The 21,600-nt window shown below is 50.6% G+C and overlaps 6 protein-coding genes across 6 annotated transcripts; 1 reads left to right on the top strand and 5 right to left on the bottom strand.

Annotated features, from left to right (window-relative positions):
* Window positions 1-263: 263 nt before the first annotated feature.
* Window positions 264-1,122, bottom strand: VTN77DRAFT_7964 (uncharacterized protein; the record flags this gene model as incomplete). The annotated part of the gene is made up of 4 exons (XM_069424409.1): window positions 264-593; window positions 653-860; window positions 923-955; window positions 1,067-1,122. 4 exons carry the CDS (start codon window positions 1,120-1,122, stop codon window positions 264-266), a joined length of 627 nt encoding a protein of 208 aa, XP_069274958.1.
* An 874-nt stretch (window positions 1,123-1,996) lies between these two features.
* On the bottom strand, window positions 1,997-4,500 carry VTN77DRAFT_7963 (uncharacterized protein; the record flags this gene model as incomplete). The annotated part of the gene is made up of 4 exons (XM_069424408.1): window positions 1,997-3,890; window positions 3,956-4,243; window positions 4,326-4,361; window positions 4,454-4,500. The coding sequence occupies 4 exons, from the start codon at window positions 4,498-4,500 to the stop codon at window positions 1,997-1,999; spliced, it is 2,265 nt and encodes a 754-aa protein (XP_069274957.1).
* Window positions 4,501-5,105: 605 nt separating this feature from the next.
* On the bottom strand, window positions 5,106-6,000 carry VTN77DRAFT_7962 (40S ribosomal protein uS7; the record flags this gene model as incomplete). Its single annotated transcript, XM_069424407.1, has 4 exons — window positions 5,106-5,197; window positions 5,253-5,478; window positions 5,576-5,759; window positions 5,855-6,000. The coding sequence occupies 4 exons, from the start codon at window positions 5,998-6,000 to the stop codon at window positions 5,106-5,108; spliced, it is 648 nt and encodes a 215-aa protein (XP_069274956.1).
* Window positions 6,001-8,501: 2,501 nt separating this feature from the next.
* Window positions 8,502-14,435, top strand: VTN77DRAFT_7961 (uncharacterized protein; the record flags this gene model as incomplete). The annotated part of the gene is made up of 7 exons (XM_069424406.1): window positions 8,502-8,561; window positions 8,631-8,653; window positions 8,781-8,931; window positions 9,003-12,474; window positions 12,526-12,735; window positions 12,800-13,403; window positions 13,466-14,435. 7 exons carry the CDS (start codon window positions 8,502-8,504, stop codon window positions 14,433-14,435), a joined length of 5,490 nt encoding a protein of 1,829 aa, XP_069274955.1.
* A 1,413-nt stretch (window positions 14,436-15,848) lies between these two features.
* VTN77DRAFT_7960 (uncharacterized protein) lies at window positions 15,849-18,002 on the bottom strand (the record flags this gene model as incomplete). The annotated part of the gene is made up of 4 exons (XM_069424405.1): window positions 15,849-16,055; window positions 16,129-17,706; window positions 17,774-17,918; window positions 17,995-18,002. 4 exons carry the CDS (start codon window positions 18,000-18,002, stop codon window positions 15,849-15,851), a joined length of 1,938 nt encoding a protein of 645 aa, XP_069274954.1.
* Window positions 18,003-18,894: 892 nt separating this feature from the next.
* On the bottom strand, window positions 18,895-21,543 carry VTN77DRAFT_7959 (uncharacterized protein; the record flags this gene model as incomplete). The annotated part of the gene is made up of 2 exons (XM_069424403.1): window positions 18,895-19,629; window positions 19,702-21,543. 2 exons carry the CDS (start codon window positions 21,541-21,543, stop codon window positions 18,895-18,897), a joined length of 2,577 nt encoding a protein of 858 aa, XP_069274953.1.
* Window positions 21,544-21,600: the final 57 nt, after the last annotated feature.

The following is a 21,600-nucleotide window of genomic DNA, read 5'->3' as shown; positions in this document are numbered from 1 at the left end:
ATGCGTCATCTCAATTCTCTGGGGTACCGAAGCGTGGATTGTCAAGGAGAGGAGGCGCTCCAGATCGAAAGTATACTCAAAGTACCAGGAGGTGATGACATAGAGATGACTTGGCTTTTAAGACAGTCGATGTTTCCCATCTCATGCCATTCCCCCAGACTCCCGGCCATGGCCATGGGGATCAGTCAAGAAAAGCACGTGGTTGTGAGTCACACGAAAGCGCGAGACATCGATTTTCTCCCGAGTCGCCGGCCCCGCAGATATCATTGCCTCTGCGTTGATATCCGAATCGTGTGTCTCTGGGATTCGGCCGGATTAGGGAGGACGCGCAGAGCAACATCCTTATAGCAAAGAGCATCGTTCGAACCGCGAAGGCAGCCACTCTCGATGAGCGCCCCAGGCCGGGAAGCAGTGGAGGCAATCATCAGGATTAACAGTGGAAGTTGCAGAGTATATCGCTCGTGGGGAACACTGGCCGTGTCCAAGCACCAGTGATAATGAAGGATTGCGAGGAGATCTTCGACCGCTAGCGTCGGCTTGAGTTGGGTCGATACGTCCAGATCATATTCATCGGTCAACGGGCCCAAGATGAACTGAGTGAGATATAGGCTTAGCAGCGGCAAAAGGAGTGCGTCTCGTATGAAAGACTTACCTCGCTGATCTGCTCACCAACCAGCTCATCGATTTTACGGCCGACCTCCCTTTTGTAAAGCAGTCGAGGAAACTTCCACTCAACCCATATCGTGCTCTGTTTAGTAATTTTGTAATTCGTAAGACGCCAGTCGGCGTAGAATCGAAAGTTTTCTGGAAGACACGCAGCCAGCTGCAGATAGGGGTCTACGGCCATAAAAGCGCAGTGGCTTTTGCAATGATACTGTTAGTGATCTTTGAATAGTAATGAGGGGGGTAAGTTAGTACACACTGATTCCAGAAACTCTGAACTAAATTGATTAATCTGGTTATGGCATCAGCATATTTCTTGCCTTAAGTCTGGCACTAAGCAATTCAAGCAGTATCTTGCATACAATAATTGTCTGGTATGAGTATAATGAATTAGAATACTAACTGTGACTTCCTTTGGCCAATGCTTTGGAGGAACTCTGTATAGAACCTTATTGGCATCCCATTATAGTAGTAATGCAGGTCAATAATAAAGACTTTTAATAGCAGAAATGCAAAGGAAGATGGAAGTAGCAAGAGAAAATGCTAGGAATACAATAGTCTAGCAGTTACAAGGAGATGGCTGTATTAAAAACCATTGCCTCAGGGCAGGAATAGTTGCCAAATTTATATAATTTGGTAGCTATTTCTGCAGACAGGGAAGCAGAGTAGGAAGGACAATAAGTCAAAAGGTTTGAGCAAAGATTCTGGATGATGGGCTGTAAGTAAACATGGGGCATACAATAGATAACAGAAGCATTAAAGAAGATGATGCAAAAGAAGGAACATGGTTGATGGAGCAGGTTGCATAAAGTTGCGAAAGTCACTGTTGCCGAGCTAGAAAAGCAGCAAGGGCAAACTGTCACGTGGGGGGGGGGGGAAGCGACGCTGAAAGCGGCGTCGACTGACGCCGAAAAGGGCGTCACTTCCCCCAACTTACAGACTATATAGAGGTATGTACGTACGTCCTTACGCCAAGCTGGGCTGTATAATATGCACAGTGCACGTAGATGCAGTGTATACCTAACGGAGTGAAATCATCCAAGTTCCAATAGTCCAGAGGCTTATGAAGTAGCAGCGCTGTTTGACGTGATTATTGCCTATATCGCGATATAGGCAGATCGGAATAATTGCATCTGAGATATCATGTATCTGTTCGGCAGACAGCCATCAGATGGATACATATGTATGTACAATACATACATCAACGTAGTATGAAATGCACATCTATCGTAACAGCCAATCAAGCCCGAACTGATTCGACCCTGGAGATAAAAATTCACCCAAACGCCCTTGGAAAAAGATGATTCGAAAACTTTTCTTCTGACAGCTACTTTTAACGGTAATTCCCCAGTTTCCCCCCTCTCTTTTGCCTCTCATGATGCGCCTTCAGCACGCGCCTCGTTTCGACCAGGCTTCGCTTTCCCTTCTTCTTCGCCTTGCCGAGAGTCATCAGGAAGTTCTTCTTGCGAGCTTTCTCTCGGTTGGTCGTACTCTTTCCCTGCTCTTCCTTCCGCTGCTTCTTCCGTGCCGCCTTGCTCTTGAACTCTTCACGATCCGTCTTCATCTCTTTTGCATGGGCGATCTTTTCTTCCTTTGTCGCCTTCCCCTTGGAGAGCGCCGCAAGCCCCTCAATCTCCGCCGCCGTGAGAGGGTCGTCGATGTGCCGGCTGGCATGGGTCTGTGCAGCCTGCTGGATACGTTTGGACTTCGAACCCGGGAGGTGGGCGGCCACCGCAGCCTGAGAACGAAGTTCGTGCAGTTTGGCCAGATCGGCCGGGGTGAGGATTCGAGTCGTAGCAAGCTTACTGATACCTTTCTCTTCCTTTCCCTCCTCTTTTTGCTCACCGTCCGCTTTGTCGTCGTCAGTCTCCTGCTTGGCTTTCTTGGAGGGCGGCTCATCATCATCATCGGAGTCGCTGATTTCGATCTCCACATCACTCTGCACATCGATCCACCCGCCGGAGTCGTCACTATCGTCCTCTTCCACGTCCCAATTGGCCCATCCAGCCACTTCGTCTTCATCCTCTTCGTCCTCGTCTTCCGCATCTGATGGCAAACCTTTCTCAAGTCTTTTCTTTCTCCGCTCTTCCTCTTTCCATTTTTCCAGTAATTCAATACCTTCAATCTCACCAGGGGCTTCCTCACCGAACCGGATCGGTTTCTTCTCTCCTGACCGTAAGCCCATTGCAGCTTCCTTGCCTCTATCACGTGTTCTCAACATCTCCGGGCCCACATCTCGGTAGAGTGCCAAAAGTCCCTTTGCCGCCATCATAACACCCTTGTCCTTACTCTTCCTATACATAACCAAATCCTGTAACAAGGTCTCATTCATGGCCAGTGGTTGGCGCACACAGATCTCCCGGATCGCATTGAGACCGGCTGAAGCAACTTCAGCTGCTGAGGCTTCAGAAACGAATTCATTGGCAATTTTCTGAACCAAGGGTTCAATGACATCCGGTGGAACCAGGTTATGCGTCGACTGAGCGAGAGATGCTAGGAAAGACGTCACCGATGGCTGCTTCGGAGTGAGGAACTTCTGGAAGTAGGAATATAGTTGCATGAGAATCAGCTTGTGTAAGCCAACCAAGCGCGATACGAGCTGTAGCACCAGAAGTCTTTGCTCGAGATTGAGCTTGGACTTGGTATTCTGAAGGTGCTTAGAGAATAAATTCTCTACGAAGCCCTGTGAGTCGTGGAGCAGATGCAACGCTGAGAAGTTGAGAATGTGTGGCTGCTGCTTCTTCTTTCTTTCCTTCTTCTTGACCGTTGCAATGGCCTTTTCAACCTGCCGCACCTTCTTCCTCTTCTTCTTATTGATCCCGAGCTGATGCTTCACCCTGCCGACATCGATAACATCGTCATCGCTGCTCTCATCTTCCATTTCTTCTCGTTCCTTGTCTCCGCCCAGAAAGAAGCGAACGCCGCCTACGATCACCTTTTCATTATCCGCCAGACAGGCTTCCTTCATGACTTCAACAGCCTTGGCCTCTGTCCAGATCTGCCGCTTCCATAGCTCCCTTGTGATTTTGACCGCCCATAGCCCTTTCGAGGAAGTACGGTCCGACGTGACCAGATTATAGAGTACGGTTTGCATAGTCCGGTTGAGTTTGTGATTTTGCGCCTTCGCATTTGAAGCTCGTAGGTCGGAAATGATTTTTTGATATAATAATTCGCGCAGAGTTTTGCTGGGTGTGGACACAAGAATAGGGAACAGAGTATGTAGGAGACTACCATCGCGAAGAAGAGCCAAGTCAGCAAACGGACATATCCATCCAATAGCAGTGAAACATACGTTATTGAATCTATAATGTCCTTTTTCCTCAGAAGCACCAGACTCCCCACGATCTTTTCTCTGAGCTCCGGTTCCAGCACCGTATGATGCTGAGTGAGCATTTCAATCAACTGCTGCGGGAATTCTTTGGTGATATCCGGGTAGCAGTCCGCCACGTGCGAAATGAAGTCGATAAGATCGCGGAGCGATATTATACCCGCTTCTGTGCTTGACGATGGCGCCGCCATGAAGATCTCACGGTGGCTCTCATATTGGTAGTACTGGGCGCGGAAGTCCTCCACATAGGATCTGTAGTTGCGAACTGATCAGCGACTACCGTAAAAGAAAATTTACCATACTCAAAAACTGGTTTTCCAAAAGGTCGCCTTACGGAGGATCACGCCGTATTTTCTGTTGGAGGTTGGGCCTGAGAAAAAAAGCAAGTCAGCAATCTTTTTTGTATCGACCTGCGGACAGGTCGGACAGTTGCAAGCTGGAACTCCAAATGGCAGCACTTACAGGTCAGCCTCAACCTTTTCTAACGCACCCAATTTTCTCTTCCCCATTGCTGCTGTTATTTAAGCAGACAATATAAACTGAGAAAACCGCTGGGGGAGGAAGCCCCAGAGAGAGGAGTGGGCTAAAAGAATATGAGATGGTGTTCCAACGGCATTTGAATTTTTTTTCCCTTCCGCAGTCCGTATCGATAGCGCCTTCGCCCGCACCCAATTAAGTACAGTACCTACCGGTCTTTGTTTTAAGCCAGACATGGCAATTGCAACAAGAATGCGATGCCTGACATACTTCAGTCTAGCACAGCATTACAGGGGATTTTCTAAGTTCATTTGATACTTGAACGGTGGGTATGGCTACTATTGTATTAGGACGAAACCGCCAAAAGCACGTGATATCTATCCATTTAGTATCCTGCCGACACCAGATAATTGAAAGATTTTGTACTGACGGCGAAGTGTTTTAAATTCTTCATGATCGCATCTCACTACATAAAAGGAGCGCCGACCATTTCTTTTCAGGTCCTGCTCCCTCCCGTGACTGTTCCTTAAATATACAGTCGCGCAGATGCATGCAAGTTGACCGAACCCTGATGACACTCCATCCACACCGTAATAAGAGGAAACGAAACAACGGAACAATGCAACGCAAAAACCCTTTACCGGTTGCTCTTGGCCACACGCTCCAGTTCGTCCTTCTTCTTGATGGCGTACGAGTTCGAGCTGCCCTTGGCAGCGTTGATCAGCTCCTCTTAACATATATGTCAGTACGGCGAGCTTCCTCGAAATATTCACGAAGTACTTACCAGCGAGGCACTCGGCAATGCTCTTGACATTACGGAACGCGGCCTCACGAGCTCCAATGGTCAGGAGAGCAATGGCCTGGTTGACACGACGCAGAGGGGAGACATCAACGGCCTGACGACGGACGGTACCGGCGGAACCAATACGGGTGCTGTCTTCACGAGGACCGCAGTTGACAATAGCGTCAACGGCGACCTGGATGGGGTTCTGGTCGGTCATGATGTGGATCTGAAGATAACGGCCGACAGGTTAGAAACGTTCCCAATATGAAAATTGGCCATATATATCAAAGCCTGAGAGCGAAAAATGACCGCGGAATACGCACAATCTCAAAGGCATGAGCAACAATGCGGACCGCCATGAGCTTCTTGCCGTTGTTGCGACCGTTCATCATGATCGCGTTGGTCAGCCGTTCGATTATTGGGCACTGAGCCTTCCGGAAGCGCTTGGTCGCGTATCGACCAGCGGAGTGTGGGAGGTAGACGGGGGAGCGGATCTGAATGTAGTCGCTATATTGAGGATTCCCGAGTCAGCAAATTTGATCAGGTACAGATACCCCCATTGGTATCAAAATTTGCGCGCAAGACTGAAAAATGGCACATACGTCAAAGAAATGTCCCTGATCTCGACATCTTCGTAGCTCCACTTGTTGAACAGCTTGACGCTGCCAATCTCCGCCTGGACATCCTTGGGGAGAACCGGGTAGAGCCCGGAGGGGCTTTCAACCTCGACTTCGCCGTTGTCGGACATGATGAACGCCGTATACACCTGCTGTCGACGGGCGAATTCGTGAAGGTGTTGTCGGGGTGGAACGTTGAGCGTCGACGGTATCGAGCGTTGCGGTCGGTCGATTGAAATGTTCGCTGAGCGGAAGGGAAATTCGAGGTGCGCCTCGCTTAGCGAGTGCCGTCTGTGGGTGGGTTTAGGGTAGAGAGTAACCAATCAATGCGCGTCAGTCAGGTGATATTGATACGCCCACCTTTCTGTTTTGGGATTAGGCGGTCTAGACGGAGGCTCTACTCCGTACTCCGTATACGGAGCACAGTGATGAGTATTTTCATATTCCTGTCGAAAACGGTTGAAAGGCTACGAGACAGAGTTTTGATTTAAAATATTATGAAAATGACTAATTGCAATGGCCATCCTTTTTTGTGGTACTTGGAATACAGAACTGCGAAACGTATTTGTTTCCAAAATTGACTGTATATCCACCTGAAATGGCCCCATTTTGTTCCTATCTGAACTCATGAAAGTTCTTGCAAGCTTCACAAGGGCCATGCCGTCCTACATGACTTACCTCCAAGTCGCTTGCTGTTGGTTGAAAACAGGTTGCCGGCCATCTTTTGTTATAACTTAGACAAACGTGGCTTGGCTCTTTGCCCGAGCTTATCGCTATCAGAAATTATCGTCTGAGAAAACATGCCTGTTGTGATGACTGACTTCGGCGCCACCATCGATATTCCTATCATCAGGTAACTTAAAGCCATCGCCCAGGCTTAGATCTAGGCTCATATAGCCTCGAGGTTGGCAGTATTTTGTACGGCTTGTTGTCCCAAGGTTGCACCATGTTCAATGCATTTGGAGCACTCGCCCTTCTTAACACTGACATCACAGAATAGTTCCTGGCTAAAGCAGTTTCGGCATGAAAGGAGAAGCGCTGATGCTGCTTTTTCTGCTTCTTTCGCCTCCACAAGAGGCTTGTGACTGTCCACATGGCGGATTGCGTTCAGCTTGGCGGAACAGGTAATTGCAATCTAGCTCCTCTGCTAGCGGGCACTTGAATCTGAGAAAGTGGCTCTTCTCGCTATGTTTTTTACAGTCTCTTTTTAAGGAAATGTCGCCTTACAATATAGGATCTTATGGAACCGGCATCGAAATCCGCGAGTAGTTGCATGTTGAGAAGCCTCCTCGGAATCAAATATCTCCACAAAAAAACGTCTTTGCTTTTAGGCGACGATATTCGACAGGATGATCATTCACCTAATGGTGAAACGCATCTATCCTGGATCCGAATATCTTCACACAGGAAAACTTCCCTGCCTCTGGGCACTGATATTGAATAGCGCGACAAGTCTCGGCGTGTTGATCCGCATCCTCTTTCGATTCAAACATCTCGTCGCAGAATAAGAATGTCTCCATTACTCGTGGACACGGAGATTGGATAGTGTTCTGCCTCGGAAGGACACTTGCGCTGCTTTGACCCCATAATGGCTTTTCCAGGTGAAATGAGAGAGTTCTCGACGGAAAGATGACTGACTTCTTTTGCAGCAGCACAAAGGATTAAGGTGGTTGTCTATGCGAGCTGACAGCGACACCTCCTTTTCTGATTTGGGACCGCAACCTTAGGTGACTGCAAGCGAGTCACTTGAAGTAAACGAAGCAAAAGAAGTACACAGGGCCTTGAATGAGAATTTCCAATGTCTATATGACTCAAGTGACAGGATACACTGGCAAGGTTATATAGACCTTTCCAATTTGCCACCGCTGTTCAGCAAGTTAGTGCTGTCTACCAAGTTACCGCAAGCAGGTCAGCCAATACGGAGTAGTGACAAGTAGCAGTAGATTTGTAGTTGTGTTTTGGTGAACTCTAGACTGAGTAACGGGCATCTGCCGCACATGGGAGTTCAAGCTGAATCAGACACATTGTCAGTCAATTTCATGGAAGACAAGACATTAAGAGCATTCTATTCTCTATTTAAGGAAAGAAAAGAAGAACAATCGAGGGAAAAACAACGAGCCTAATAATCAAATGCTCATAATTGACTCCACTGGTTTGAAGGTTTTCGTAGCTTCCCGCGCCTTATTTGCGCATTCGTAAATTCCCGTGATATCGTCAGCGCACCACTAAGAAGTCGCGTGACTCCATTTTATGAACAGCCAGTACAATAATCCCTTATGCAGGATCGGCTGCTTTGATAATGACACAACTTGGTCATCCTCCATGACAAGGCGGGATATTCATAAATAGTTCTGCATTGGCAGCGCATCTGACCGGCCCTAGAGACGCCACACGCGCGGCGGCAACGGCATTGGCATTGAGCAGCTGACATTCCCGCTCCACAGCGCAAATCAGTCCAAGCGGAGAGAATCCCTTCACTGCTCCAGCGCCAAAAACTGTGCCGTTGCTTCAATCCTCGCAAGCTTTCTCTCGAGGCCTCTGGGTGATGAGGACACCTCGGCGCAGTGTCTCTGTCTATGCGCTCTCGAATGAAAGACCTGACATTGGCTGAATTTGAGGTACACGTGGGACCATGGCGGAAGACATCCCCGAACTGCAGGCTGCGTTGAGGGAGCTAGACCGGGAATTGGAGGTGTGTGAAAACCCCGCCTTCGAGATGTCTCATTCTGAGCTCAGCTGACCTCTCTTTCCAACTAACCAGGAAGGCGATATCACCGAGAAAGGGTAAGGGAAACCTAATACTGAATACTTCCTTCCATGGAACGGTTCATGGCTTCCGAGACGGGACCGCGATGCGACCGGGTGGGAGGAAAGGCTAGACTTGCTTGAAGTCTCACTCACTGTGTCTCAGATACCAGAAACGGCGCACACTACTCCTATCGCAGTTCCTTGGACCGAACCACAATGCTGCTCAAGCTCCAGCAGGCAATGCCCAGAGACAACCGGGGCAACAGGACTCTTCGGGCGGATATGAAAGCATACCCTCCGGCGTCGAACGAAGAGTGAGTTATCCCCTCTAGGAATATGGGGGGAATACTTTGGAGAAGGCACAGCTAACAGATGCCGCGAGAAGGAGCCCCCCACCGTGCGAATCCCAGAACACGTAGCTTCAACGGCCTCGTACGATTCTCTTTTTCTTCCCAAAACGAGCGCGATAGGTCCAAGCCACGAGGACTCGAGAACGGCGACATTAGTGAGCCAGAATTATGCATTCAATCCACATAATCAGTATGATGATCAAGCGACTCCCGTTTACGATCCGAGCGGGGGGCAGACCAGGCAGTCCACGCTGCTTGATTCGCAAGGCTATTTTTCCGACTTCGCGGGACACCAGAATGATGACTACAGGGACAGCTATGGGGGAGGGTTTCATCGCTATTCGCAGTCGGATACGTTCTCACCCACTGCAAACATGGCTCCTCCGTTGATGCCTTCTTCCGATACTCATGGTACCATGTTGGATCATCTCTTACCGCTCGAACCCCGAGACGTGCAGTTTTCCGTTTCCGACCCTCACGACCCCAACACGCTGATGTCAAAATTCGACAACATCCCGACGGTTTTGCGATACCGTGCACGTACGCATCCAAAGCAACCAGCTTATTGGGTTTTGGATCAGAAAGGCAAGGAAATCGCATCCATTACCTGGGAGAAGCTTGCGAGTCGCGCGGAGAAGGTTGCGCAGATCATTCGCGAGAAGAGTAACCTCTATCGCGGAGATCGGGTAGCTTTGATCTACAGAGACACTGAAATCATCGAATTTGCGGTGGCGCTCATGGGCTGTTTTATCGCTGGCGTCGTTGCCGTTCCGATTAACAACCTGGAAGACTATGCCAGTCTCAACGTGATCCTTACATCCACCCAAGCTCATCTGGCTTTGACCACCGAGAATAACCTCAAGAGCTTCCAAAGGGACATTACAACCCAAAAACTCAACTGGCCAAGAGGGGTTGAGTGGTGGAAGACCAACGAATTTGGCAGCTACCATCCCAAGAAAAAGGATGACACTCCCCCTCTTGTTGTTCCGGATTTGGCATACATCGAGTTTTCCCGAGCGCCGACCGGAGATTTACGAGGAGTCGTCATGAGCCACCGGACAATCATGCATCAGATGGCTTGCCTCAGTGCGATCATATCGACAGTGCCGGGGGATTCGAGCAGTGATCAACAGCAGCAACCGCGGATCCTACCGGGCGGCGGCCATGGCGAAACTCTTATAAGTTATTTAGACCCGAGGCAGAGCATCGGTATGATCTTGGGTGTCCTGCTGACTGTCTATGGGGGCCACACTACAGTTTGGTTGGAAGCGCGAGCGGTAGAGACTCCCGGTCTGTACGCTCATTTGATCACAAAATACAGAGCCACCATAATGGCTGCAGATTACCCGGGTCTCAAACTCGTTGCGTACAACTACCAGCAGGACCCCATGACGACGCGACACTTCAAGAAAAATTCAGAGCCTAACTTTGCAAGTGTCAAGCTGTGTCTTATTGATACCCTGACAGTCGATTGCGAGTTCCACGAGATATTAGCGGATAGGTGGCTTAGACCGATGAGAAATCCACGGGCGAGAGAGATCGTCGCTCCGATGTTGTGCCTTCCGGAACATGGTGGCATGGTGATCAGTGTACGAGACTGGCTGGGGGGCGAGGAGCGAATGGGATGTCCCTTGACCCACGAGACGGAGCCTGAGGAACCTCCTGAGCAAACTGAAGCCAAGAAGAAGACAGAGAACAATCACGGTTTTGGTAGTAGCCTGATCGGAGGCACTCCAGTCACTGCTCCCAAACAGCCGGAGAGAAATGAACTGGCGGAGGTCCTCCTGGACAAAGAGGCTCTCAAAAACAACGAGGTTGTGGTGTTGGCCAAGGGAGAAGAAGCCAGGAAACTTGCAGAATCTCGTCCCAACGCGGTCCGAGTCGGCGCTTTCGGGTATCCTATCCCTGATGCTACGCTCGCTATCGTTGATCCGGAGACCAATTTGTTATGCACACCCAACGTCATAGGTGAGATCTGGGTTGATTCACCATCGCTGTCGGGCGGTTTCTGGGCATTACCAAAACATACAGAGACTATATTCCATGCGCGGCCTTACAAGTTTGAGCCGGGAAACCCTACGCCAGTTTTGGTGGAACCGGAATTTCTTCGTACTGGTCTGCTTGGTTGTGTCATTGAGGGCAAGATCTTTGTCCTCGGTCTGTATGAAGATCGCCTTCGACAAAAAGTCGAATGGGTTGAGCACGGGCAAGAAGTTGTCGAGCACCGTTATTTCTTTGTGCAGCATCTGATCATCAGCATCATGAGGAATGTTCCGAAAGTTCATGACTGTTCGGCATTTGATGTGTTCGTTAACGAAGAACATCTTCCGATTGTGGTGTTGGAGTCTTACGCAGCTTCAACCGCTCCGACAACCTCTGGTGGCCCTCCTCGGCAGTTGGACACAGCGCTGCTCGAGACTTTGGCAGAGCGATGCATGGAAGTTCTGTACCAAGAGCATCATCTCCGCGTGTACTGTGTCATGATCACAGCACCCAATACTCTTCCACGGATTACCAAGAATGGGAGACAGGAGATTGGTAACATGCTGTGTCGCAAAGAGTTCGACAATGGTTCTCTTCCTTGCGTGCACGTCAAATTCGGAGTGGAACGTGCAGTGATGAATTTGCCGGTCGGTGTGGACCCCGTTGGAGGTGTGTGGTCTCCAATGTCGTCCGCGACAAGACAAGAGATGCTCGCTATGGAAGAGAAACAATACTCGGGTGTCGATTACCGGGAAGTTGTGATGGATGACCGGACATCCACTCCACTGAACAATTTCAGCAATATTGTAGATCTGCTTCAATGGCGGGTTACACGGCAAGCGGAAGAGCTGGCCTATTGCTCCATCGACGGACGCGGCAAAGAAGGCAAAGGAGTAACCTGGAAGAAATTGGATAGCAAGGTGGCTGCTGTAGCTGCCTATCTGAAGAACAAGGTCAAAGTCCGACCTGGGGATCATTTGGTGCTCATGTACACGCACTCCGAAGAGTACGTGTATGCTGTCCATGCTTGCCTCTGCCTGGGAGCGATTGCCATTCCAATGGCCCCGATCGACCAAAATCGACTTTCGGAGGATGCCCCAGCGTTTCTCCATGTCGTGGGGGATTTCAAGGTGAAAGCAATCATCGTGAACAATGATGTCGATCACGTGTTGAAACAGAAAGCAGTGTCTCAACACATCAAGCAGTCTGCACAGGTTCTCCGAATCGGTGTGCCGGCTATCTATAACACTACCAAACCTCCTAAGCAATCTCACAGCTGCCGGGACCTGGGCTTTACGATGAACCCGGCGTGGTTGGAGCCACATCATCCGGCTGTCATTTGGACGTACTGGACAGCTGACCAGAGGAGAATTTCGGTTCAACTGAACCATGACACGATTATGGCCATGTGTAAGGTGCAAAAGGAGACTTGTCAAATGACTAGTTCGCGGCCGGTGCTTGGAAGCGTCAGGAGCACTGTCGGACTTGGATTCCTGCACACGTGCGTGCTCGGATGTTACGTTGGTAGGTAGCATGTCTTATCCACCGGAAAGCAGTTGAGCTAACGACTTGAAGGAGCTCCAACATATCTAGTATCTCCTGTTGACTTTGCTCAGAACCCTACGTCTCTTTTTGTCACGCTAGCACGATACAAGATCAAAGATACCTACGCCACAAGCCAGATGTTGGATTATGCCATGAGTGCCATGGCTGGGAAAGGCTTCCAATTGCAGGAGCTGAAGAACTTGATGATTTCAACGGACGGGAGACCAAGGGTCGATATGTGTTAGTTGCCTTATTTCCATTTCCTTCGTCTGTTTTTGTTCTCTTGCTTACATTCTTGGCACAGACCAGAAAGTCCGTCTGCATTTTGCGGCTGCGAGCCTCGATAGGACAGCGATCAACACAATCTACTCCCATGTTCTCAATCCGATGATCACATCCAGGTCATATATGTGCATTGAGCCCGTTGAGCTCTGGCTGGATTTGCGGGCCTTGCGCCGCGGGCTCGTCTATCCCGTGGACCCGGACGTCGATCCCACGGCGCTTCGCGTCCAGGATTCGGGTATGGTTCCAGTCAATACTCAGATCGCCATTGTCAATCCTGAAACCTGTACACTTTGCCGCGTGGGCGAGTATGGAGAGATCTGGGTGCAATCAGATGCTTGCGCCAAGGCATTCTATGGCAGTAAGCAGGAGTTCGATATGGAAAGATTCAACGGCAGGGTTCTCGACGGAGATCCCTCGGTACGATACGTTCGGACCGGCGATCTTGGATTCCTCCATACAGTTACCCGACCGATCGGCCCCGGAGGCCAACCCGTGGAGATGCAAGTGTTGTTTGTCTTGGGGGGTATCGGGGAAACGTTCGAGGTCAATGGGTTGAACCATTTCCCCATTGATATTGAAAATTCGGTCGAGAGATGTCACCGGAACATCGTTCCTGGAGGATGGTAAGTAACATCGTCATGAGGATATATTCCGTTCCTTGTCTCAACTGACCTATCTTTCATAGCGCTGTCTTCCAGGCAGGTGGCCTGGTCGTTGTTCTTGTCGAGGTCACGCGGAAGGCGTATCTAGCTTCCATTGTGCCTGTTATTGTCAACGCCATTCTGAATGACCATCAGGTTGTAGCCGACATTGTAGCGTTCGTCCAGCAGGGAGACTTCCCTCGGTCACGCCTTGGCGAGAAACAGCGAGGTAAAATATTAGGTGCCTGGGTGACCAAGAAAATGCGGACGATAGCCCAATTCAGCATACGCGACGCAGATGGGACCGACGGACACATGGCAGACGCACAAGCCCGCATGAGCAGAAGCTCCAAGACTGGAAGCGTCATGGGCAGTAGTCTTCGACGCTCGACTCTCGTGCCTGACAGCGAATCCATGTTGCGCTCGCCGGCCCCTGTGAAAGAAGAAAACAGCAACAATGTCAGTGCCGAACCATCTCAGACACATGAGGATGAAGAAGAGATGCACTATCAGGAGATCCTCAATTCTTCCGGCTACGAGCCAGACGCGAAGCCCGAACAGGTGGATAGCGCAGATCTGCCGAGTCCTTCCCCGCTGAATATCAGGAACCCAGACGCCACCGCTGACAGCCCTTCTACCGTTGTCACTCTAAGTCATGGATTCGACTTCGGTGAAGGCTTTCCACACAAACAACAGACTGACTCGCCATCGACAGCCGTTCCATCGTTTGAAGTTGTACCCCCTCCAACTTCAGCGTCACAGGGTTCGCAAGGTTCGCAGGGCACAACAGCTCCTCCTCCTCCTCTACAAGTTCGCAATAAGGGCCGCGATTCTCTGCCCAGCCAGCAGCGGCGATTAAGTAGTCTTCAAGCTGGGATGAACTCGATGAAAATTTCGGAAGATGCAGCTGGCCCACAACAGCAACAACCACACGAAGATAATTATGAGGATTGGCCACAGGAGGCGCTTCTCTACCAGTCTCGTCTAGGGGAGAACGGAAATGGTGGCCCATGACGATAGCCAACATAGTGCTGCGTTTTAGTCGGAGATACGACGGAATGAGATGTCTTCTAAAAAGGGAAAAATAAATTAAAAAAAAAAGCCATGCCTCTAAGCTTTACCAACAGGTTGATCGAATCGAATGTATGGACTATAATATATCCTTGCCAGCTGCTTGTGGATGGAATCGGAATCAAGGGTTGTGTTTGTTCCGATGTAATTGAATCACCGGGCTGCTCTCCCACTTTCTTGCTATTCTCTCTCTGTTTTGGTTGTTTGTAATGCCTACCCATGAATGAATGTCATGCCATATGATATCATCATACATATATCACTTGTGTGTAATTTTTGTTGGTTTTTTTTTTCATCCTTTTGTTGATGTCTGATGTATGTATGTTATGTGTGCCTGCATCTCCATCCATCCATGTCAACCCGCAGTTACATTACTTAGTTAACTCGGACATAGCTGCCAGCGTTCATTGCAGCCTGCGCGATCAATCATTCCGAATGAATAGCAAGAAAATCTCTCGCAGGAAACAAGAACCAAGAACCAAGGAAAAAAAACCAAACATGTAGATAGATAGATACCTAGATACATTCACCCATGAGGAAGTATGGTTGGTGTTCAAGAAAATCTCTTGGTCAATCATTCAATCAAGTGAAAGGGGGGGAAAAAAAAGAGAGAGAGAGTAATAGAAAGAGAGAGTGTGTGAATGAAAGCGAATTGAATTGAATTGAAGAGCAACTGCCCTTGAGATCCGCTCCGTCTTGCCCCGCAAAAAAAAAGTAGGCCAAGACTTCTTTCTCTGAATCTTATATATATATATATATATCTTTTTTTTTAAAAAAAAATGTCTCGAGTGATACGACATGATAGGTATGATGTGTAGCTCGCTCGCTCCTTTCTGCTTTGTTTTTTTCCTTATATTTTCTTTTTTTTTTCCCTGCCTCCAGTTTATGGCATTTCTCATCTCAAAACAAAACAAACCCGAACCGAACCGAACCGAACCGAACTGAGACGAAATAAATAAAGACCAAACGAAATGAAATGAAAGGAAAGGAAAGAAAACGAAACGAAATGAAACGAAATGAAACGAAATCCAATCTTGTCATTACTATGTATATACATACGTATTGCAATCATGTGTTTGTTCTCTTATCATGGAAGAAAGAGAGAGAGGGAGAGAGAGAGAGGGAGAGAGAGAGAGGGAGAGAGAGAGGGAGAGAGAGGGAGGGAGAGAGAGAGAGGGAGAGAGAGAGAGGGAGAGAGAGAGGGAGAGAGAGGGAGGGAGAGAGAGAGAGAGGTTGACATTCAAAATCAAAAAAAAAATCAAAAAAAAAATCGCCCGAAAATGGAACCAACTGATAATATCATTATTTCTCCTTTTTTTTTGCCCTTTTTTTTTTTGCCTTGTCCCTTTTTTTTTTTTACAACGCATTGATCTGCTTCTCCAAATGCTCGATATCGACCTTTTGCTGCTGAACACCCGCTGCGACGGACTCCTTCACTTTCTCGTCAACCCGGATACTAGTGCTGGACGTGAGCTTCTCGAGGGCTTCGAGGTCTTCGTTACTCAGAGTGTTGGAGCGGACGGGGCGGAAGGGTGCGGGGGAGCCGGCGCGGGAGGTGAGGAACTGGTTGTGAGGAAAATAATGGTCAGTCTAAACCTCTTTCAAGAAGGCATATTATAAGTAAAGGGTTGCTTACCGAACTGGCTGCACTCAGCAACGCAATCAAACTCGCCTGGACCACATCCTGGTGGATTCCAACACCCCACACCACATCTTTGCTGCCGGCGGCCGTGCACTGGATATATGTCGCGGCACGTACATCGTTACCCCGACCCACAGAGTGCTCCTTGTAGTCCTGGACATTCAGGTCGATGCCCAGGGTGGCCAACGCGTTCGCCAGAGACGAAATGGCACCGGGTCCCACACCCGTAATGGCGTGCTGGATGCCGTCGATCTCGATGATACCCGTGAAGCGCCGCTTCAGGTTGTTGGTGTTGACGGCCTTGCCAGGCTCCGGCGGCACCGGCGATTGCGATCGGTCCGTGGTGATGTTGTAGTCGACTAGAGTGAAGCGCGGGTTGGTCTTGAGGTGGTAGGCGTTCTCGAACAGCGCCACGATCTCGCTGGGCCGCAGTTCGCGATTGAGCGTCTCCGTCTCCTTCTGGACGATCCGGCTGAACTCGACCTGCAGTCCTCGCGGCAAGTCCAGTTCCAGAGACTTGAGAATGATCCAGGCGGCGCCTCCCTTGCCGCTCTGCGAGTTGACCCGGATGACGGCTTCGTAGTTTCTCCCGATATCTTGAGGGTCCAAGGGGAGATATGGTAGCTCCCACGGGTCGTCAAATTTGGCACCGGCGGCTTCGCGGGCCAAAAAGCCCTTCTTGATTGCGTCCTGGTGGCTCCCACTGAACGCGCACACCACGAGCGAGCCGCCGTACGGCCACCGTTCATTGACGGGGATCTTGTTGCTCTCCTCGACCACCTTAATGACGGAGTTGAGATCGGAGAAGTCAATACCGGGGTGGATGCCTTGCGTGTAGAGGTTGAGCGCCAGGGTGACCAGGTCGACATTGCCCGTTCTCTCTCCGTTGCCGAACAGAGTCCCCTCAACACGGTCCGCTCCGGCCATCTGAGCCAGCTCCGCCGCAGCAACGGCACAGCCGCGGTCGTTGTGCGGGTGGAGAGAGACGGCGAACGTCTCTCGGTCAGTCATGTGGCGGCAGAAATATTCGACCTGGTCGGCATAGACGTTGGGGGTCGACATCTCGACCGTGGCGGGCAAGTTGAAAATCATGGGATGCTCTTTCGTCGGCCCCCAGGCTTCCTTGACAGCCTCACACACCTGGACGACGTACTCGGGATCCGTATCAGAGAAGGTCTCCGGGGAGAACTCGTATTGCCATTCAGTGCCGGCCGTTGACGGGTCATCCTTGGTGATGGAGCGGGCGAATTTGGTACATCGCACCGCCAACTCCAGGGTCTGCTCCTTGGTCATGCCAAAGACGATGCGACGGAAGCATTCGCTCGTAGCCAGGTAGAGGTGCAAGATGGCCTTCTTGGCGCCCTTGAGGGAGTCGACCGTGCGACGGATGAGGTCTTCCCGGCATGGGGAGAGCACCTGCAGCCAGACATCATCGGGAACAGCACCGGGGGTCTCGATCAGACGGCGGGTGAAATCGAAGTCGGTTTGGGACGCGGACGGGAAAGCGACTTCGATCTCTTTGTAGCCCAGCTCAACGAGCATCTTAAAGTAGCGGAACTTCTGGTCGCCATCCTGTTGTGTCTGTCAGTTCCCTAATCGTGCCACAGACAGATAGACAACCATGCAAACATGTCCGCACCATTGGGTCTGCCAAACTCTGGTTTCCATCTCTCAGATCGGTCGACAGCCATCGGGGCGGCTTGTCGATGGTCTTGTTGGGCCATTGTCGATCAGGGAGATGGATCGGCTTGAACTTCTTGTATTTCTTGGAGGGGTCTTTGAGCCTGATTCTCAATCAGAATCCAGATGCTGCGCATTGATGGGTTGAGCGTTGTCAGAGCAAAGGGGGCACTGGCATACATAGGCATGGTGACGAATGGGCGGTTTGCGGACTCCGCGGCGGGGTTGGATCTATGAAGGCGCGGGGCGGAGAGGCAATTGGGGAAGCAGCTTCAAGGCTCTTCTTTGGCCTTTTTCTGCTTCTTTCGGGCTCTTCCTTCTTGCTGGTGTAGCCTAGGTGAATACCTAGTATTGAAGGCGATGGAAACCAATGGATGGATGAGATGACTGCCCTCTCAGCAGCAAGGAGGACGCCGATGTGATTTATCTATCGTTTGACTCAAGAGGCCGTCTTTTTCTTCTTTGACCGCCTCCGACTCCGGAGTCCGGGGTGCCGCCTCAAAGCGTCAGTTTCCGAACACGCCCATTGGATCTGCTGCGAACTTGTCCAAAACAGGGCGGACGTGCAGCTAAGTGAGGCAGATAATGCATCCATATGTGTAATCAGCAAATAAATTAAATGATCTACCTAGCTGTTTCCTAGGTAATTAATCGCTCAGCTAGATGCCCTGACAAGGATCCTGTGTGACTCATGGCACAGTACATACTGTATCCAAAGAGCCAATCAGGTGAGACGGATACCTAACCATCATCGACAACGTCCACTACGTCAGAGACATGCTGTCTGTGGGAGTCACCCCGTAAAAGTCGACTTTAACAAGGCAGTCATCACGCTGAAAGCTCTAATGCTCGGTCTGCGCAACACAATCATCCAGACAACACATGAAACAGGAGTGCCTGTAGAACTGCTCAGCAGATCACAGCGAAACCTGCCCAGTTATCTCTATGTACGACTCAAATACATCCTCGCAGCTGACCTCGGGGGAGTACAACGGAGAGATAGAAACCAAGAAAACGCCTGTCCCAATGTGTTCGAGATAGCGCTTTGGACTATTTACACCTTGAAAGAAACGAATCGCCTTATGCCTTTCCCTTCTTGACCTTCTTTGCCTTCTTCGCCTTGGCCTTGGCCTTCGCCTTCTTTGAAAGGCCCGTTGCACGCATCAGGTTCTCATTCTCCCGCTCCTTCTTGCCCTTCTTCCATATTTTGCCCTCCTTCCGCTGCCGGGCATCGTCCAGGCGCTTCTTCTCTTTGTTGCTGAGCTTGCGTTTCTCCTTTGGGTTGATGGAGTCCGGCCCATTCAGCTCCATCAACCCCCGCAGGCGGGCTTCCTTCTTCTCCCGCTCACTCTCGAACCATGTTCGCTTCGGCCGGGACATGATCTCCTTCTCATGCTTGATCAGGTTCTCGCCTTTGGTCACCTGCATCTCCACCTGCGCCAGCTGTTTCTCTTCCTTCTCCTCGCGTAGGATCTCCTCAATCTCCTCCGCCATGCCGTCGATCTTCTCGGCCCACTCGTCGGCGGCCTTAGGGTCCACCACTCGGCTGACGATCTTCGCGCCTTGAGCCTTGCCGGCCTTCACGGCGGCCTTGACCACTTTGCGGTCCGGTTCGGCAGCCAGGGTACAGGCCCGACCAGAGCGTCCCGCTCGCGCAGTTCGACCGACACGATGCAGGTAGATCTCGTGTGTCTGAGGAGCTTCGTAGTTGATGACCGTTTCCACCCCTTTGATATCCAAACCACGAGAAGCGACATCAGTCGCTAGGAGGAAAGCCACCCGCCCGTCGCGAAAGTCTTCAACGCTTTTGATACGCTGTTCAATTCAAACCTATTAGTACAAGCTCTATTTATATGCTCCAGTAGATAGCAATGGATAAAACGGTACCTGTTCCTGGCTCATGCTGCCATGTAGCTCCGCCGCTTTCAGGCCACAGAGCCCAAAGACAATCCGAACACGATGCGCCTCGCGTTTCTGCCGGAAGAAAACGATGGTGCGTCCCGTGTAAACTTCCTTACACAGATACATGAGGTAGCCAAGGCGTTTGCCCTCTCGTCCCGGACGCAGTCGCACGAATTCCTGGACCAGCGTGCCGACAGTCTGCTTCTTCGAGTCGACCATCAACCGCACCGGTTTATTGAGCCCCACGCGGATGAGCTTGTCCACCGAGTCCGTCATGGTCGCGGAGAAGAGCATTGTCTGCCGCGACTTCGGGATCGTGGTCAAGATCTCGTTCAGCTCGTTCGCGAATCCGTCTTCCAGCATCCGATCCGCCTCGTCCAGGACAAGAATTTCCAGCGTGTCGACGGTGAAGCTGGCAGAGTTCCGCATGTGGTCAATGAAACGACCCGGTGTGGCTATGATCACATCCGGCCGCTTCTTGAGCACGTTCTCCTGTTCCCGGAGACTAAAACCACCGACAAGCTGACAGAACGTGATGTCGGTATATGTAGCCAGTTTCGTAGCCACGTTGTAGCACTGAACCGCCAATTCTCGAGTCGGCATAAGGATCGCAACGCGACTAGTCGGGACCTTTCGTGGCCGATACAGGAGACGCTCCAGGATGGGGATGATGAACGCGCCCGTCTTACCGGAACCTGTGACGGCACCACCGACAATATCTTTACCAAGCAATGCCACGGGGATCGTCTTGCGCTGGATGGGCGTTGGAGTCGTGAAACCAACCGCAGCCAAACCACGGAGGATCGGTCGAGAGAGGTTGAAATCCTGGAACGAGCTCTTTGCCGAGTCTTTCTCAGCGTCCTTAGATGAGGGTTTCTCTTCAGGTGCAAAGAAAGCTTTCCGCTTCTCTAACTCTTCCTCGTCTTCGCTCTCGTCATCGGACTCATCGTCTGATGCAAAATCATCGGGATGAGGGACGGGAGACGCGACAGATGCGGAGTCATCAGAATCGGAAGCTTCCTCCTCATCGGAATTGTTTCCCTTTCCCTCATCATCGTCGTTATCGTCGTCGTCATCGTCATCTTCCTCCTCCTCCTCATCTTCTTCTTCTCCTTCAGAAGCTCCGTCCTCCTCATCCTCGCTGCGGGCACCCATGCCAAACCCATCGGGAGCAAGCAACTCATCATCGTCGAAATTGGCAAGATCTCCATTCTCCCCGTCAGCCTCCTCGTCCGATTCTTCTTCCTCTTCCCCTTCCCCATCCATCTCAGCATCATCTTCATCTTCATCATCTTCTTCTTCACTGTCCAATCCCTGCTCCTTCCTTTTAGCGGCTTTTCTCCGCTTTCTCTCCTCCTCCTCCTCCTTCCTTTTCTGCCTCCTGGCAATGATTTCGTCAATATCGATGCCCTTCTTGGTTCCATTTGTCTTTTTCCGTTTCTCATCAATCTCCCACCCGTCAAAGTCCTCGATGACGCCCTGTGCTGCGTTGCCGCCAATATCGAACTCCAAGTCTGGGTTCAGAGCCCCGTCGTCCTCTGCGTCATTCTCATTCCCCTCCTCGTCTGAGGGTTCCTCCACATCTTCAGATGTAGCTTTGTTCTTCCGGCCCTTCGGTTGCGTCGATGGCTGCTGTTGCTGTTGTTTCTTCTGCTTCTTATTCTTCGTTGCCGTCTCGTTCTGCTCACGCTTCCGTTTCTTGAAGCCGGACACTTCCGTCACGTCCTCCGCATCATCAGCGCCATTTGCTTCGAGAGGAGCGTCATCGTCGGACAGCGTAAGAATGAAATCGTCGTCGACGGTGCTCCGCTTGTTGATCGGAGCCATGCTGAGATGAGAAATATGTACACACAGATCAGATCAAACAGTAGCGATTTGACACGA

This window comes from Rasamsonia byssochlamydoides, assembly GCF_041956645.1.
Source record: "Rasamsonia byssochlamydoides strain NRRL 3658 unplaced genomic scaffold VTN77scaffold_67, whole genome shotgun sequence".
Taxonomy (NCBI): domain Eukaryota; kingdom Fungi; phylum Ascomycota; class Eurotiomycetes; order Eurotiales; family Trichocomaceae; genus Rasamsonia; species Rasamsonia byssochlamydoides.
Note: the sequence above shows the minus strand (reverse complement) of the source record. Positions and strands in the feature narration are given on the sequence as shown.